The 16720-nt window shown below is 50.7% G+C and overlaps 1 protein-coding gene across 4 annotated transcripts in view; it reads left to right on the plus strand.

Annotated features, from left to right (window-relative positions):
- The window catches only part of ACAN (aggrecan), a 62919-nt gene that overhangs the window by 20598 nt on the left and 25601 nt on the right, over positions 1-16720 (plus strand). For all 4 annotated transcript variants that reach the window (XM_060097352.1, XM_060097349.1, XM_060097350.1 and 1 more), the window contains exons 2-8: positions 6319-6395; positions 8140-8523; positions 9472-9646; positions 10962-11089; positions 12827-13120; positions 14132-14536; positions 16393-16567. In XM_060097352.1, the coding sequence (XP_059953335.1) occupies positions 6326-6395; positions 8140-8523; positions 9472-9646; positions 10962-11089; positions 12827-13120; positions 14132-14536; positions 16393-16567 (1631 nt within the window). In that variant the 5' untranslated portion in view covers positions 6319-6325. The remainder of the gene's footprint in view (positions 1-6318; positions 6396-8139; positions 8524-9471; positions 9647-10961; positions 11090-12826; positions 13121-14131; positions 14537-16392; positions 16568-16720) is intronic.

Here is a 16720-nt window from a genome sequence, read left to right on the forward strand (position 1 = left end):
TAATTGCCCAGAAAGCAGGAAAACATTTGCAGAATTTACTATGCTTTGGTGATGACCAAGCAAGTAACATAATAGGAATAAGGAAATCAACTATATGGAAAGAGATATAGATGGAGAGAGAATACAGAAAAGGAAGAGAAGAGAAAGAGGAGGAAATACAAAAACAGTATTAGCATCCATGAAAATTACCTTCACAGCGTTCCTGGGGTGAAGCTTGCATTCTGATTCCAGTTTGCAGTTAGGAAAACTGAGGGCTTGCATATGTTCTCCTGGAATCAGTTTCCTGGCTCCCCTTTTGCACACCGCCCCCCACCATGTCTATTTCGAATATGTGGAAAATTAGCAGCTGCAGTTGGGGTCACTCTGGCCAGATGTGTCCTTGGTGTGGGAGCCCTACCACTTCCCCTATGCTGGGTTTAAAACTCCAATCCCAAGTGCATATGCCACCACTTGTATGCATGGATCTGTGAGTGGTAAGAGAAGAGGCACCACTGGGAAGTTAGCCTGCAAATAAATGATGTGCTGGAGGCTGGTGTCTAGGGGAATGGCTGACCTTGGTCTTCTTGAATTCCTCCTCAGGACTTAAGTCACAGACACAGAGCTCCTTGGGTACTGGCAAATCTTACTGGTCAACCAGTCTACTAAATTCCAGCATCCACCCATTCGTTTAATAAGTAGGTGTCAAATACCATTTTTTGTCATTCCTGACCCCCAACCCACTCCCCACCGGACCCGCACTGTGTGAATTAACACAGGAGGACTTTTTTTTTTCACTTAAGACTTGATTTTAACTTTAAGGAGGTCACAGTCTGCATGATGAGGCCAAGCTAATGTATGTAAAACAATAGAGAAAAATAAGTGCCAAAGTGGCTGTACAAGCAGTCACAGCTGGGAGAGCAGAACTGAGGGGCAGGGCCTGATGAGGCTTCATGGAGGACACAGGGGCCCTGCAGGGTCAGGGAAGGGGGAGTGAATACATTCACTTAACCAGCAAACATTTGCTGAGTCCACACTAATGTGGCTGTCAGGCTGGGCCTGGGAATATGACATGGAGATGACTGTGACCCCACCCTGCCCTCAGGCTGGCAAACTGGCCTTGGTTTCAGGGTCAGCTTCAGAACTCATGCAGGACAGCAAAACGAAGGAAGAATAAGGCTTCATTAGAAAAGGAGAAGTGCTCATTACCCTTCCGCCGGCCGCCTTCTTTATTTAGTGTTAGTAACTTCCAGGAGTGTGCTGGTAAGCCCACTCTCAAAAAAGGAAAGAAAAAAAAGAAAAGCCCTTGTCTGTAGTGTTTCCTGATTTCCATGGTGTAAATACTCCCATCGGGACCAATTTCAAGCACTGGCTCTCCCTGGAGCCCTGGGAAGGGAAGACCCTGGGGGGTCACACTCCTGGACTGCACCTGGACTATGACCTTCCCAAAGTCACACACTGTACTGATGCACTAGCGTTAATCATTACTGCTGTGTGCATCACAAGCAAGCAATATATGTCTCTAGCTGAGATTTCTTGACTGCAAAATGGTCTACCTCAAAGGGCTGTGTCCCTCATGGGTGCTCAACAAATGTGGGCCTCCAGCCCAACCCTCCTCCCTCAGAGGCCTGGGGTTGAAGGAGGTGACTTCTAAGGTTCTTGGGCCTCCATTTGTTCATTCATACATTAATTCATTTGGTAGATAATTCCTGATTGCCCTCTCTCTCTGCTGGGGGCCAGCGAGACAGTGAGGAACAAGCAGACACGGTCGCCGCCTTGTGGAGCTCACAAACCTGGCATTACGACAGCCAGTCCTGAGAACTCGGGACCAGAACGCTGGTCCTGGCTCCGTCTCCAACTTATTGTGTGGCCTTGAGCAAATCACTTACCTCCTTGGGCCTCAGTTTCTTCACCTGTGAAATGGAAGAGTTGGACTTGATGTTCACTAAAGTCTATCCCAGCTTTGACCTTCTGTGGCTCCAGGGAGGGAGGAGAAGCCACATGAGGAACATTTGAAGGAACTAGGAATGTCTCCATAGGAGAACAGCAGATGGGAGAGCAGATTAGACCCCTGAAGATCTGGTATGAGTCCCATAAAAGAGGAGTGGGCTTGTTTAGTGTGGTCCCTGAGGGTAGAACTCATGGGTGGAAATTGTAATAGGGGTGGGTCACCTTGACTCCGTCTTGAAATATATTGAGCACAATTGGAGCTATCCAGCCATGGGTGGGTCACCCCATGAAGGAATGAGCACTTCCTGTTCGATTAGAGGCTGAAGACCACCTGTCCCAGCCACATAGAAAGGATTTCTGGCAGTGAGGTCATGATTGTAAAACCCCAAAGCCATCAGTTCTGAAGGAACCAAAAGCAGTCATTTGGTCCACCGTGCTATGTGGAAGAAGCAAATAGGATGCAAAAAGATTACAACTCCGTGAAACGCAAGTAGATGCCTAAGGAAAAAGACCAGAAGGAAAACTATCAAAACACGAATAATGGTTGGATTAGGACTGAGGATTATGGTGATTTATTTTCTCTAGTTTCTTATTTTCCAAATGTTTGGTAGGGTGGTGATGTTGTTTTTGAAGCAAACGCAGTTTTATTCTTTATGGAAAGTCATCTAGTCCAACCCTCATCCCAGGGCAAGAAGCCTCCCTGTAACCGCTGAACTCTCTCCAGTCCCCACGTTCTGAGGGACTCACCCAGGCCTGACACCAGGGAGGTGGGAGGAGAGTGGCGCTGGTGGATGCCTGATGAGTGCCAGACCCTGGGCTGGGTACCAAGCCAGAGACACAGCTCCCGCCCTCCAGAAGCGGGGCCTGCCTGGCACATTATCCTGCTCAGTCTCTGAAACAGCGGTGAAGGTGGGTCCTGTGTTATTAGAGCAGGAGGTGGCCGAGCCAGGACTGGGACCCAGGTCTGGGGGTCTCCACTGCACGTTGCTGGAATAGGAATTCAGGGCAAGCAGGCAAGTTGCGCATTCAGTCCCATAATCTGATGGAATAAAGGTCAAAGGCCCAGCAGGGTTGGCAACCATGGGACAGAGTCTAGCTGATGAGGAGGTGGAGGGTTTTCCTGTGCTCAGCTATGGGTCTCTCTCTCTCTCTCTCTCCCTCACACACACACACGCACACACACACAAACACACAGCCTCAGCTCAGGTTCAGAGCACTAGCAAGCTTACTTTTCCCATCAAGGCTCCTAATAATTCTCTCCTAAAAAAGCCGATTCCTTGATGATGAACCCAACCTCACACACATGGCTCCCACAGAAGGTCCACTCACACACCCCGGCCTTCACCCAGCATCCACTTCCCACTCTCCAGGCTCCTCTTTCCCTCCATTTCAGACGCCCCCTTCCCCCTTCCTCAGTCCCAGCTACCCAATCCCCTCGCCACACCTAACTCTGCTTCCCACGGAGAAAGGCCTCCCTGTTGATGGGACTGGCAAAGTCCATCTCCTCACATAAAGACTCAGTGAGTCCTGGAGACACTTGGAACCCAGACAGAATGGAATTTCTCCCTATTTTCTTTACAGCTGAGAAAACACACACAAACACAAGAGCATATTTATTGCGATATTTCTATCCCAAAGTTTGTCTTAAAAAATAGAAGAAGAAATAAAATTAGTTTCTCTGCCCACACCCCACCCCCCCCATGCCCACTCCCTGCCCTTTTCATTCCTGGCCGAGGCCAGGGAGAAAAACAGAGCGGGCCCAAGCCCCACAGAGAACCATTGCCTCCCGGACAATGTCAGGCTTGTTCAGAGAGTGAGGAAAGAAGCACAACTCCGAAAACATATACAGAACTTCTCCGTGAAGGGTGTTCCTGAGGGAAGAAGAACAGGCGGTCTTGTGTCTGGACACGGTTTCCCTGAGGCTCTGGGAAGAGGGGTGCCCGCAAGTCTAGCCCCCTCCTCACAGTGGAGGAGACACCTGACCGTTTTAGCCTCCGGGGGAATATTTCTTGGCCATGACGGATCACACTGGACCTGAGAGAGCCAGAACCGGGAGCCCCAGAGATTTTTCTTTTTGAAGACAGCTTCTAAGGAGAAAAATCCCTGTGGAGAGGCAAGGGGCTGCTTCTTAAGCCTTTGGGATTTCCCAGACTTCCCACTCATTTTGTGCCTCATGGCTCCATCTCTGGGGCCCCAGCAGCACCCATACAGACAGCCCTTCACCCCTCAGGTGCCCAATGTATGTGGAATGAATGAAGGATAGCAGTGGAAAGATCACTCAAACGACAGACTGGGATCACCCAAGAGGGTCCCCAGAGTCCTGGGCCCTGCCTGCCCCTCCCGCACAGATTCCAGAGATGGGGACCACGGGAGGCCCTCATCCTCGCATCCATCCGGCCCCAGCTGACGGTGACTGAGCCAATAGCGACGCCTGCTGGGCCATCAGATGCTGACAGAGTCAAGGTCAGGGACACTGGCCGCAGCCTCAGTTGAGCATTACTCTCAGCCTCTGAAAGCTCCCCTCTTGTCTTCAGTTCCAGGCTTCCTCCTTCCTTCTGGCGGAGCATGCAAACACTCATTAAACCAAGACTAAATGCTCACAGACTGAGAGGAGGGCAGGGAAGGCGCCAATGCAGGTCCATCCAACAGAACAGCTCAGTAACCATCCTCGGGCACGTGTCATGGGGTGCAAGTCACAGGTGTCGGCAGTGTGACTGCCCACATCCTGGCTGCACGTTAGAACCTTCTGGGGAGCTTTTAAAACGTCTGAGGACCAGGCTGAAGCCCAGGTGATCTCAACGTGCAGCCAAAGTTGAGAACCACCGCTCTGGTTGATCTCTCGCAAATTCAGATGGGTTTTCTTGGGGTCTACCTTGCACTCGCCCACTTGGGGTCAGGATCCCAGTAATGCAGGGGATGCCCTTCAAAGATTAGTATACTTAGCGTGACAGTTTTCCAGCAGATGGCAATAAGGAAAGTTTGTTTCTCTAATTCACATGAAGTCATTGTTTGGGCCAGCAAGAGAGCTCCAGGGATCCTGGGCTCTCATTTCTCTCCTAAATGATTAATCTGTCCATCCCACAGAGCTCTCTGGGTGAGCATCCTTCCCCTGACTTGAACCAGGCCCCTGAATTGTGCCCCAAATCTTGGAGCATCCTCCATCCTAAAACACACAAGATTCCTGAATTTGAAATTGGTGGCAGGTCCAGATTTCATCAGGGAGGTTGGGTAACTCATGTCACTTTTCTGGGCCTGGGGACTTGTGTTAGTCAGGGTTCTCCAGAGATATAGAACCATTTGGCTGTGTGTATACATATAGAAAGAGATTTATTCTAAGGAATTGGCTCACATGATTACTGAGGTTTTTGGCAAGCTAGAGACCCAGGAGAGCCAGGGTGTTGTTCCAGCCTGAGTCTGAAGCCTTGAGACCCAGGAAGAACCAATGTTTCAGTTCGAGTCTGAAGGCAGTTTGAAGGTCATCAGGCAGGAGAAATTATCTCTTATTCAGGGGAGGTTCAGCCGTTTTGTTTGACTCAGGCCTTCAACTGATTGGACGAGGCTCACCCCCATTAGCCGGGCAATCTGCTCTACTCAGTCTGCCAATTTAAAAGTTAATCTCATCCTTGGGACTTCCCTCACAGTCCAGTGGTTAAGACTTCACCTTCCAATGCAGGGGGTGTGGATTTGATCCCCAGTCAGGGAGCTAAGATCCCACATGCCTCACAGTCAAAAAAAACAAAACATAAAAAGCAGAAGCAATATTGTAACAAATTCAGTAAAGACTAAACAATGGTCCACATCAAAAAACAAGAAAAATCTTTTTAAAAAATGTTAATCTCATCCCAAAACACCCTCATAGACCCACCCAGAATAACGTTTGACCAAATATTGGAGCCTGGTCAAGTTGACATAAAATCAACCATTGCAGGGATCCTTTAGGATGAGCCTTTGTTGGTCAGAAGATGAGAGGTTCCCTAGAAAAGGTAGGAGGAGGTTTCCAGCCTCACACTGGTAATTAAACTGAGAAATCCGTGAAGGTTTTGTGAGGAGGGGATTCTTGGAGAAGATATCTCTCGAGTCACATGCAGCTTCCTTACCTTTTTTTTTTTTCATTTTTATTGGAGTATAGTTGATTTACAATGCTGCATTAGTTTCTGCTGTACAGCAAAGTGAATCAGTTATACGTATACATATATCCACTCTTTTTTTAGATTCTTTTCCCATATAGGTCATTACAGAGTACTGAGCAGAGTTCCCTGTGCTTATACAGTACAGCCTCCTTATCCCGATGCAAGTTCAGAACCACAGGCCAGGAGTTTATCACACTTGTCATGTGACACATGACCCTCATCCTCACTGTATCTGAACCTCCGAATAACTCCTCTCTTCCAGGTGAACTATGACCACTTTACTCTTCGTGTTTGTGACTCTGAGAGTCATCGCAGCAGCCATCTCAGTAGAAGTTTCAGGTGAGGACATTCCCACTCATGTCTCATCTACCCAGCAGGCACTGAGGACTGGACTCTGGGGATAGGGGAACCGAACCTAGTCCTGCCAGAGTCCTGGTGCTTACTCTGGGCCATCACCCTAGAGGCCCCTCTTACCCTCCTCCAGCCCCAAAGCTCTCTAAAGAATGAGGAATCTGTAGGGCCAGTGAGATGTGTCCGCTCAGGTCTATGCTCCCTCTGGGTACCCAGAACGCCCAGAATTCCCTGTCCACCTGGACCCAAGTCACATTCAGGGCTGCATGGTTCATTCCTCTGGGTCCATCCTCCCATGGAGGAACCACGCCTCCAGTCTGAGAGGTGAAGAGGTGGCTGTTTGAGTGTAGACAGAGCTGGGATGTGAGGACTGGGGTACACACAGACCCCTCAAAGTGCAGAGCTGTGGTGGGAAGAGAAGGGGCCCTGATTTCCCCTCCTCCAGCTTGGCCAACACGTCTCAATGCAAAACTCTAAGGAATCCAAGAATTCTAAATTTGAATCCGGCTTTTCATTTTGAAAAGTATCACTGTCAAATAAGAAGATAGAACATGTTTTACTTAACAATCTGTTGGCTTGATTTATAGCTTTTAAATATTTAGACATATGGTCCATGGGTCTCCATCTGTACTCTTGCTCTGGGACCCACAAATATCCGCCCCTGGCTATAACCTGGGGTGGTTTGCCCACACAGGCCACCCAGTTCACGAGGGTTGGTTGAGAGCTTTAGAAACTTTAGAGCCAGGCGCTGCTGACACTTCCAGCTGTCCCCAGAGAACCACCACCACTGAAACCACACTGTGTCACGTGCTAGGACTGAGTATCAGAGGGAGGTTTCTGTGAAGGGCCTGGTGGTGACCGGCCAGGACATCAAAAGGTTAGAGTTCACCCCAAACATTCCTGGCTCCCCTTTCCCTGCCTTGTTATGTATCTGCCACCCACAAATACCTGAAACATTTTTATCTTCAACCTCTAGGTTCTCCTGGGAAAAAAGATTCAATAAGTGTATGAATCTCCATGAAAGGTGCTATTTTTTCAAAGGCTCTTTCTTTCCAATTCCAGGAAGATCTTTGACTTCTAACAGGATTTGGCAGACATGCTGCATCTTCCCTATCAATGCTCTCCATGTGTTTTTGCGGAGTCTAATCATATCCCACCCCACCCCAGTCTAACCCTTTGCAGACTTCAATGTCTGATCCTCTCATGCTTCTCCAGCTAGGCTCCCGATCCCCCAACAGCAAAAGAGAATGATTCATCCTTCTGCAAGGTCAGGATGGAGCCTGAAGCAGACCTCCTTAAGTATTTGATATTTTTATATCTTAGCTTTAAAATTTGTGTGGATTTTTTTCCTCCCTATAATAATTTTTTCTATCCCCAGGTAATTTTATGCCAATTTTTGAGTCAAGCTGTCACTCCAGGAAGATGGGGTCTGTTTATCCTATGGCTTGGCATCGCTTTGGGTACCCCAGTTTGAGAAACAGAGAGGTGGTCTCCCCTCTGAAGCTTCCCCTGCCCTCCTCTGCAGCCCTTTCTGGCTCCATAGTTCCTGTCTTGAGGCACAGAGACCAGAGGTCTTGAGAAAGCTGCTCTGGAAAGAGAATTCCATATGGCACAGGATAGACACCAGCACACTCGTGGGATTTTGTCATTTCCAGAAGCACTGACGGGGCGGCTGGGTGGTCCTCTCTGGGCACTAACAGGTCTGTCTCCCACCCCCGTGTCTCCCGCACAGAACCTGACAACTCGCTGAGTGTCAGCATCCCTGAACCGTCCCCGCTGCGGGTCCCCCTGGGGAGCTCCCTCACCATCCCCTGCTACTTCATCGACCCCATGCACCCCGTGACCACCGCCCCCTCCACCGCCCCCCTCGCCCCAAGAATCAAGTGGAGCTGCATTTCCAAGGAGAAGGAGCTGGTGCTGCTGGTGGCGACTGAAGGGCAGGTGCGGGTTAACAGTGCCTACCGAGACAGGGTCACGCTGCCCAACTACCCGGCCATCCCCAGCGACGCCACCCTGGAAATCCAGAACCTGAGCTCCAATGACTCTGGGATCTATCGCTGCGAGGTGATGCACGGCATCGAGGACAGCAAGGCCACCCTGGAGGTCGTGGTGAAAGGTGAGAGCCTCCTCCCACAGGGGCCCTGCTTCACCTGCAGGAAGAACCAGAATGGTATCCTCTCTCGGGCCAGGCTGTCTGGCTTTCAAATCCTGGGTCCTCCCCGTGATGGTTTGCACCTCAGTCAAGTTACTTAACTTCAGTTGCTTCCCCTGTAACACAGAGCTGGTAACATCACTCTCTCTGGCATTTAAATGAATTAAATTCTTCAGGGCCACAGTCACATGAAAATTACAGTCTATTCTTCCCATCAGTCCTGTGATTCGGTTGCCTTGTGATCATCCCCATTTTATAGACAAGCAAACTGAGGTTAAGTGACTTGCCTGAATGAAGTTTCCCTGGAAGTGAGCCAGAGCAGTCTCCTGACTCTCTACCCAGGTGTCTTTTCCCTCCCCCGCCTCCAGTTCCAGAAGCCAAAGAAAGGGATGAGGACTCCCTGGTTCCCTTGCTCTCGATGGACCAAGGAATATGGTTGTCCTTGATTGGCTCTAGGACTTCAGTCAGCACCAGATTTTTTCTGCTGGGTGACTCTGCCAAAGACAGTCCACTCCTGCCTGTGCCTTAAACGGGATTCCCACTAGGATGCCCCTGGGCTGAGGGTGCATGGAGCTCTAAGTGTCTCTTTCTGCAAAGCAAATATAGGGTCCTGCAATGACAAGAAAAAATTATAAGGAGGCAGATTTTAGTTCAAGTCAAAGAACTTTCTGATTATCAGAATTATCACAGGTTTCCAGAAAGATGCCTTGTGAGGTAGTGAGCTCCCCGTTACTGGAGGTGTTCCAGGAAAGGCAGAAGGACCACATGCAAATGTGGAGACAGGAGCCACCCATCAGCTAGGGGCCCGACCAGATGTCTCTACATCCCCTTGACTCCTGCCCTAATTCTGCAAGGGCCTGGGTGACGGGAGGCTGTGCCTGACCTGCTCTCTTGCCGTCGCGTGTCTTGCAGGCATCGTGTTCCATTACAGAGCCATCTCCACACGCTACACCCTGGACTTCGACAGGGCGCAGCGGGCCTGCCTGCAGAACAGCGCCATCATCGCCACGCCCGAGCAGCTGCAGGCCGCCTATGAGGACGGCTTCCACCAGTGCGACGCCGGCTGGCTGGCAGACCAGACTGTCAGGTGAGCCCCAGGCTACCATAGGAGTAGGGTGGATGATGGGCTGGAACGTTGAACAGCACTGAGCTCGTGCCAGCCAGACACAGAGCCCAACCTCAGCTGGGGCTGAAGGGACGCCTTGACCAGTTCTAGGTCAGGCCCCGATGACCTGTCCCAAATCCTTGGTCTTCTGTCCTGCGGTGGAGTGAGTGACCACTAACAACTTTGTGCTACACGAGCATTTTCTCCATGCAAATTACACATGATTATTCTTCCTACTCATTTTTCCCTTTGCCGTGATTTCTTCACTTACATCTTTTTAAAACTTTGTTGTTTATACATTTTTGTAAACCACTTTACATTCAGTTTGTCTTTAATAAGGCAAGACATACGTAAATTAAGCTTCTCGGTGCATTTTTCCCTGAGCACAGCTGCTGAGGAATAGGTTGCGCAGAAGGACAGTCAGAGCCCTGCCTTCAAGGGGCTGCAATTGTGTGAGCAAGCCTGTAAAAGCAAGATGAGACAATTCATTGGGGATGGATCAGAGCTCTAAATGCAAAAGCCAGAACCACAAAGCCACAAGAAGAAAACAAAGGGAAATACCTTTGTAAATCTTGGGGTAGGCAAAAGATCTTAGGACACAAAACCCATTAGCCATTTTTTTTTAAAGCAAGATAAGACAACAGCCTAGCATAGTGCAAGAGCCCACACCTCAGCCTCAGAAAGAGCTGGGCTCAAATCCCAACTCTGACACTTGGAAGCTGTGTGACCTGGAACAAATTGCTTCACATCTCTGGGCCCCAGTTTCTTCCAGCTTAAAATAGAGTTGTTATAGCACCTCATTTGGTTGATGTGAGACTCAAATGATACAGAGCAAGGGTCAGCAAACTATGGCTCATGGGTCAAATCCAACCCACCCCTTGTTTCTGTAAACAAAGTTTTATGGGAACACAGCCACTCCTGTTATTTTGTCTGTGGTTGCTTCATTCACACTACAATGGCAAGGTCACAATGAAGACCCTACGGACTGTAAGACCTAAAATATTTACTATGTGCCCTTTTACAGAGAAGATTTGCAAGCTCCTGATAGAACATGTTTGGTACCAATAAATATTCAGTAAAGGGGTCCGCCTTTAATCACCAGTAACGATGAAAACATATATCTTAATAAAGTTGGGGGAAAAGCTGTAGAAACAAGTAGCCCACAGATCTAGGCAGATCTCAGCAAGCACATCAGTAAGTCACCGTTTCCTCCCACAAGGGAGGAGGATACAAGGGCACGGGCCACTGGCCCCCTCCATCCCCTGACAGTCACATCCCTACTTTGGGTTCCTGGCAGGTACCCCATCCACACTCCAAGGGAAGCCTGCTATGGGGACAAGGATGAGTTTCCCGGTGTAAGAACCTACGGCATCCGTGACACCAATGAAACCTATGACGTGTACTGCTTCGCAGAGGAGATGGAGGGTGAGGCACCCCCCCCAAGAGCCGGCTCCCCAATCCCTTCATCCTGCTGACCCTCAGGATCACAGGGGCCTCCTCCTGGGCAGGACGTTAACCCAGGACATCACACCCTCAACACCCCCTTCCTCCCCGCCCCTGCCCCTCCCCCCTCCCTGGCCCCCAGCCTCATCATGCCCAGCGTGGCTGGGGGAGGGAAGAGTTCAGGAAGGAAGGGTCTGGCCCCCTCACTCTCCGCTTTGGGGAGGGCCTCAGTGGCCCCAGGCACCTGCAAACTGAGCCATCACTGGGCCCAAGAATATTTATAGCTGGTCTCTCACCTGCGACTGTTCCTCCCAGCCAGGACCCCCGCTGCTTGACCAGCCCATCGCTGTCCCAAGCTCCACTGCACAATTAAAGCCCAGCTCAGCCTTGTCACCCTCACAAAGGACCCCCTCCCACCCAGGCCACTCCAGGGGGAGCCTATCAGAATTGTCATTCCCAGGAGAGCTGGCCTCCCAGCCACCCTCTCTCAGCTTTTGTGCTGCCAGCCCCCAGCCCTATCCAGGCCGCCCCAATGGGCTAGTTCTGGAGAGCACCAGGGGCAGCGAGAAGGAATCTATAGTCTTTCTCTGGTTTGTAAAGGGAGTTAAGTTTGGTCACAGTCAGAGCTGAGCAAGTTACCCAGGCAAGTGGATGACACCCCTTCCCCCATCAGCACTCATTCACCCATTTTGACATTGCAAACTCTGCGCCTCCACCCCTACCCCGAGATCACAGCTGCGCCCAGGCAGGAGAAGGGCTGACAACCTGGCCCACTGTGAGGCAGGGAACGTCCCCAGCTTCCTCACCACCGTGACCCCTTTCCTCATTCTCACCCCAGGGCCCAAGCCGGTAGATTAAGTAACGAATATTTGTGTTCCCACTTTGGGCTAATTAAAGACACTGATTAGGGCCAACCAGAGCTGCCACTGAGCAGGGACAGCCAGAACAACCCCCGGGAGCGACGCCCACCACCCTATCCCTCCCTGCAGCACAACCTTGTTAGGTTTTCAGAAACAGTAAAAAGAGCCTACAGGCCCCCACCATTGCCCTTATGGACACTTCGGGGCCTAGAGACCCCAATTTGGGAAACACTGCTATTTGGGTCAAAGTCTGATGCCTGCTTTTCCCATCAGAATGTGGAATTGTAAAAAGGAGTGCTCCAGCGACTTCCCTGGTGGCCCAGTGGTTCAGACTCTGCACTCCAATGCAGGAGCTGTGGGTTCAATCCCCGGTCAGGGAACTAGATCCCACATGCCTCAACAAAGATCCCATGTGCTGCAACTAAGACCTGGCGCAGCAAAATAAATAATTTTTTTTTTTTAAATCAGTTTAAAAAAAAAAAAAAAAAAAAAAAGGATTGTTCCAGTGGGCAATGCTTGACTCATAGGAGAGATGCCCCAGTGGTAGGAAGTTCCATAGCGAAGTGTGGGCGAAGATGCTTTCCGGCAGGAGTTTCCTCCCGGGCCTCACATTTGCTCTGCACTTTCCTCACTTCTTTGTCTTTTTGGCAGCTTCTTTATTGGTCCCTGTTTTAAGAAACTGACATCACCCCACCCAAAAGCCCATAGGAAGTGGAGGGCAGGATCTGAAATACAGACATGTGGGACCAGGGCTTTGAGAAGTTAGAAGCCAAACCCCGAGGAACCACATGGATCTCCCTGGGGGCGCGGGGCAGGCGTGGGAGGGAGCTCCTCACCCTGCCGGCTGTGTCTTTCGCAGGCGAGGTCTTTTATGCAACATCCCCGGAGAAGTTCACCTTCCAGGAGGCAGCCAACGAGTGCCGGCGGCTGGGCGCCCGGCTGGCCACCACGGGCCAGCTCTACCTGGCCTGGCAGAGTGGCATGGACATGTGCAGCGCCGGTTGGCTGGCTGACCGCAGCGTGCGCTACCCCATCTCCAAGGCCCGGCCCAACTGCGGGGGCAACCTCTTGGGCGTGAGGACCGTCTACCTGCACGCCAACCAGACGGGATACCCCGACCCCTCATCCCGCTACGACGCCATCTGCTACACAGGTGGGCTTGGGCTGGAGGCCGGAAGGGGGATCGTGCCACCAAAATTCGGGCCCAGAGGATGAGATCTTAGAGTGGGGGGCTGGTTTCTACCCCCTCCAAAGGGCCACTGGGTACCTGAACCCCTTGTCCTAGCACCCCCTATTTTCACGGGTTCCTAGGGGAGCTAAGGTAGAAGCACTGGAGGCTGCAGCGTACCCAGCCCTAAAACTAAAACTTTAAAAAATGTTTTTATCTTATATTTTACACAGTCTTGGTTATACTTACAATTAAGTGCTAATTATTGGAGGGGAATAAAAACAATGAATAATTCGGAGTTGAGTAAATTTTATCACAAAACTGGTACTAGCACAACAACATAGCTCATTTCATGTTTAACTTCCACAGCCTGATCTTACATGAAGAGGGTTACTTGTGCAAAAATAATTAGGATTTCCCCCAAAACTTCTCTTAACCTTTCAATATTCCTGCCACGCTGTTTGAAGTTCTAGCATCCTCATGGTTTCTTTCTTTGTTAATTACTAAATGGCTTGTTTCTGCAAGACCCCCGTTTGTTCATGACTGAGGCAGGCAGTTCTCTCAAGGCACCTTCATCAACTTCATGAGCCCCTGCATCCTTGGGAAGATGTTTCCATTTCTCTTTGTAGCTGATTTACATTGTCCGGTTGGCTAGTTATAACATCAAATGGTCAACAGATACTCACAAGATAGGTAAGCAGACAACTGGCTGGCATTAATCAGGAAGGGATGTTGGAACAAAATGGCTTTACAAGCAGTGAGCTGATTGGTCAGTCTTGTGCTCTGGTGACTGCATTCTCTTGCAGTCTGGAAACCGTGGGCACCCCTATAATAAATACTCAAATCATTGAGGACACCTGCAATGGGCCTGGTCAGGTACCAGGCACACAGTAGGTGCTTTCCTTCCTTAGCAGAGGAGGAGGCGATCCATTGCTCACCTCCCCCAAGCCAGCCCCAGGCTGAGCACTAATGCCTGTCTTTAACACCCGGCCCCAGGTGAAGACTTTGTGGACATCCCAGAAAATTTCTTCGGGATGGGGGGTGAGGAGGACATCACCATCCAGACGGTGACCTGGCCTGATTTGGAGCTGCCTTTGCCCCGAAACATCACCGAGGGTGAAGCCCGAGGCAACGTGATCCTCACGGTGAGACCCGTCTTTGACGTCACCCCTACCGCCCTGGAGCCCGAGGAGCCCTTCACTTTTGCCCCCGAAGTAGGGGCCACTGCCTTCTCTGAGGCCGAGAACAGGACTGGAGAGGCTACCCAGCCCTGGTCCTTTCCTGAGGAGTCCACACCTGGCCTGGGCGCTCCGACGGCCTTCACCAGCGAGGACCTCGTCGTGCAGGTGACCGCAGCCCCAGGTGCAACTGAGGTCCCTGGGCAGCCACGACTGCCAGGGGGTAAGTGCCCGCCCCTCAGGGGGCTGCATTGGGGGTAGGTGGAAAGAGCTTGGCCTGGGGGTCTTCTATACCTTTAGCTTAACCTGGGACCTGGGACAAGCCTCCCTCCTCTCAGACCTGACTCTCCTCATTTGTGAAACAAGGGGGATGGGCCAGACCAGTGATACACACGCTCTTTTGTGTGTCTATGGCTCTTTTGCCACAAAGCATTTCCTTCCAATGAAGTCATAGGTGGTATATATCAACAGGTAGAGGTGAAGTGTGGTGGAGAATGGGGGCTCTTTTTCCCAGGGGCCCTCCTAGCCCCATCAGGCACTTCCACAGAATAAAACCGCTTGAGATCGGCTGCACTGGGTGACCCCTGGGCCTCACACAGCACTGACCCTCCAGGACAGGGGTCAGCAAACTGGCCCATGGACCAAATCCAGCCCATCCTCTGTTTTTATATGGCCCATGAACTAAGAGTTAAGAACCTTTTTAAATACTTGAGGGGAAAAGTCAAAAGAAGAAGAATACTTTGTGACATATAATGAAAATTATATAAAATTCAAACTTTAATGTCCACAAATAAAGTTTGATTGGAAAAAAACCACACCCATTTGGTAAAATGTTGTCTGTGGCCATTTAGGGCTGTCATGGTAGGATTAAATAATTGTGCAGAAACCATTAAGCCCACAAAGCCTAAAATGTGTTCTGTCTGGCCCTTTCCAGAAAACGTTTGCCACCCCAGTTCTGGGATGATGGTGTTTCAGGTGCTTAATAAGTGTCTGGATGATTGGGATGTCACATCACATAAAGCCCAACTTGTCCCCAGACTCAAGTCTGTGATCAGGAAGGACGTACTGGGGTGGCCTCCTTAAAGACCTTGGTGGTGTCCCCTCCTGGAGTATGGGCAAATGGACACTGCCATCCACCATCACACCCACGATGCCACCAAGTGAGATTTCAACCTGAATTGCCCAGATTAATACAGTAGGTTGAGAAGGAAGAGTTGTTTAGAAGTTTTGGAGTAACACCAACAATAGCTGAGTCCCAGGGTTGGCCCAGGGCTGGAGAGACCCTCACTCTCTCCACGTGGCCACCACATGGGAAGGTGCCAATGGACACATGAACATCTAACCCAGAACAGGACAAGAACAGGGGCAGACTCAGATTGGGGATCCACAGCTGTGACATAAACTGGCCAGTCACCCAGGGGAGTGTCAAAAGCAAATGTGTGTCCAGCTGAATGCAATGGGGGAGGCAGAGTAAGTAGGGGCTCCGGGATAAGCTGTGTGGACCCCAGACCCTTTGGGAATCTGGCAAAAGCTATGAGCTCACTCCCCAGAAATACACCCGGTGCACCCACACAAACTCTTGCAGCCACTTTCAGGAGGACCACCCATCCCCTGAACCCTGGACCCTGGGCCAAGTGGAAGAAATGCAGTGGTTGTTTGATTTCTTCCTTATCCTTCTCTATATTTTCCAAATGCTCTGTAATGATTGTTTATTCTTTCCATAATAAGAGAAAATGCATTTGTTTTAAAGAGTAACGGGAACAATGAGCAGCCTAGGAGTGGGGAGCCCAGAAAGGAAGGTTGGGAAGACTTACGGCAGAAGAGTCCTAGAAGGCTCTCTCAAGGAGGTGGCTTTCAGGAGTGGTTTGAACAAGCAGAGAGGACTAGCTTGACTAGGAATCAGATCGGGAGTAGGAAAGGAAGGAGGGGATGAAGGGAGGTCATTCCTCAAGAAGCCAGGGCTCCCTCCACACCTGCAGAGCCTTGAGAACCAGGCACCATGGTCACTGGCATTGTGGCACCTGGTCCATGCCTTGAGCCTGACCTGTCTCTCCTTCTCTCCCTCTCCTCCCCACCCAGGAGTTGTGTTCCACTACCGCCCGGGCTCCTCCCGCTACTCACTGACTTTTGAGGAGGCCCAGCAGGCCTGCCTGCGCACCGGGGCCGTCATCGCCTCGCCCCAACAGCTCCAGGCCGCCTATGAAGCAGGCTACGAGCAGTGTGACGCCGGCTGGCTGCAGGACCAGACCGTCAGGTGACAGACTAGCTGGGCTCCCCTCTTAACCCAAACCCAACCATGAGAGGTCAGGCTTGGGGAGCCAGAGCGGGCACTCATCACATTTGCATGCCCATTAATTAGTGGTTTCTGGCTAATCCCTTAATTTCTCCCTCAGAATCAAGGCATATT

This window comes from Mesoplodon densirostris, chromosome 4 (assembly GCF_025265405.1).
Source record: "Mesoplodon densirostris isolate mMesDen1 chromosome 4, mMesDen1 primary haplotype, whole genome shotgun sequence".
NCBI classification, from domain to species: Eukaryota; Metazoa; Chordata; class Mammalia; order Artiodactyla; family Ziphiidae; genus Mesoplodon; species Mesoplodon densirostris.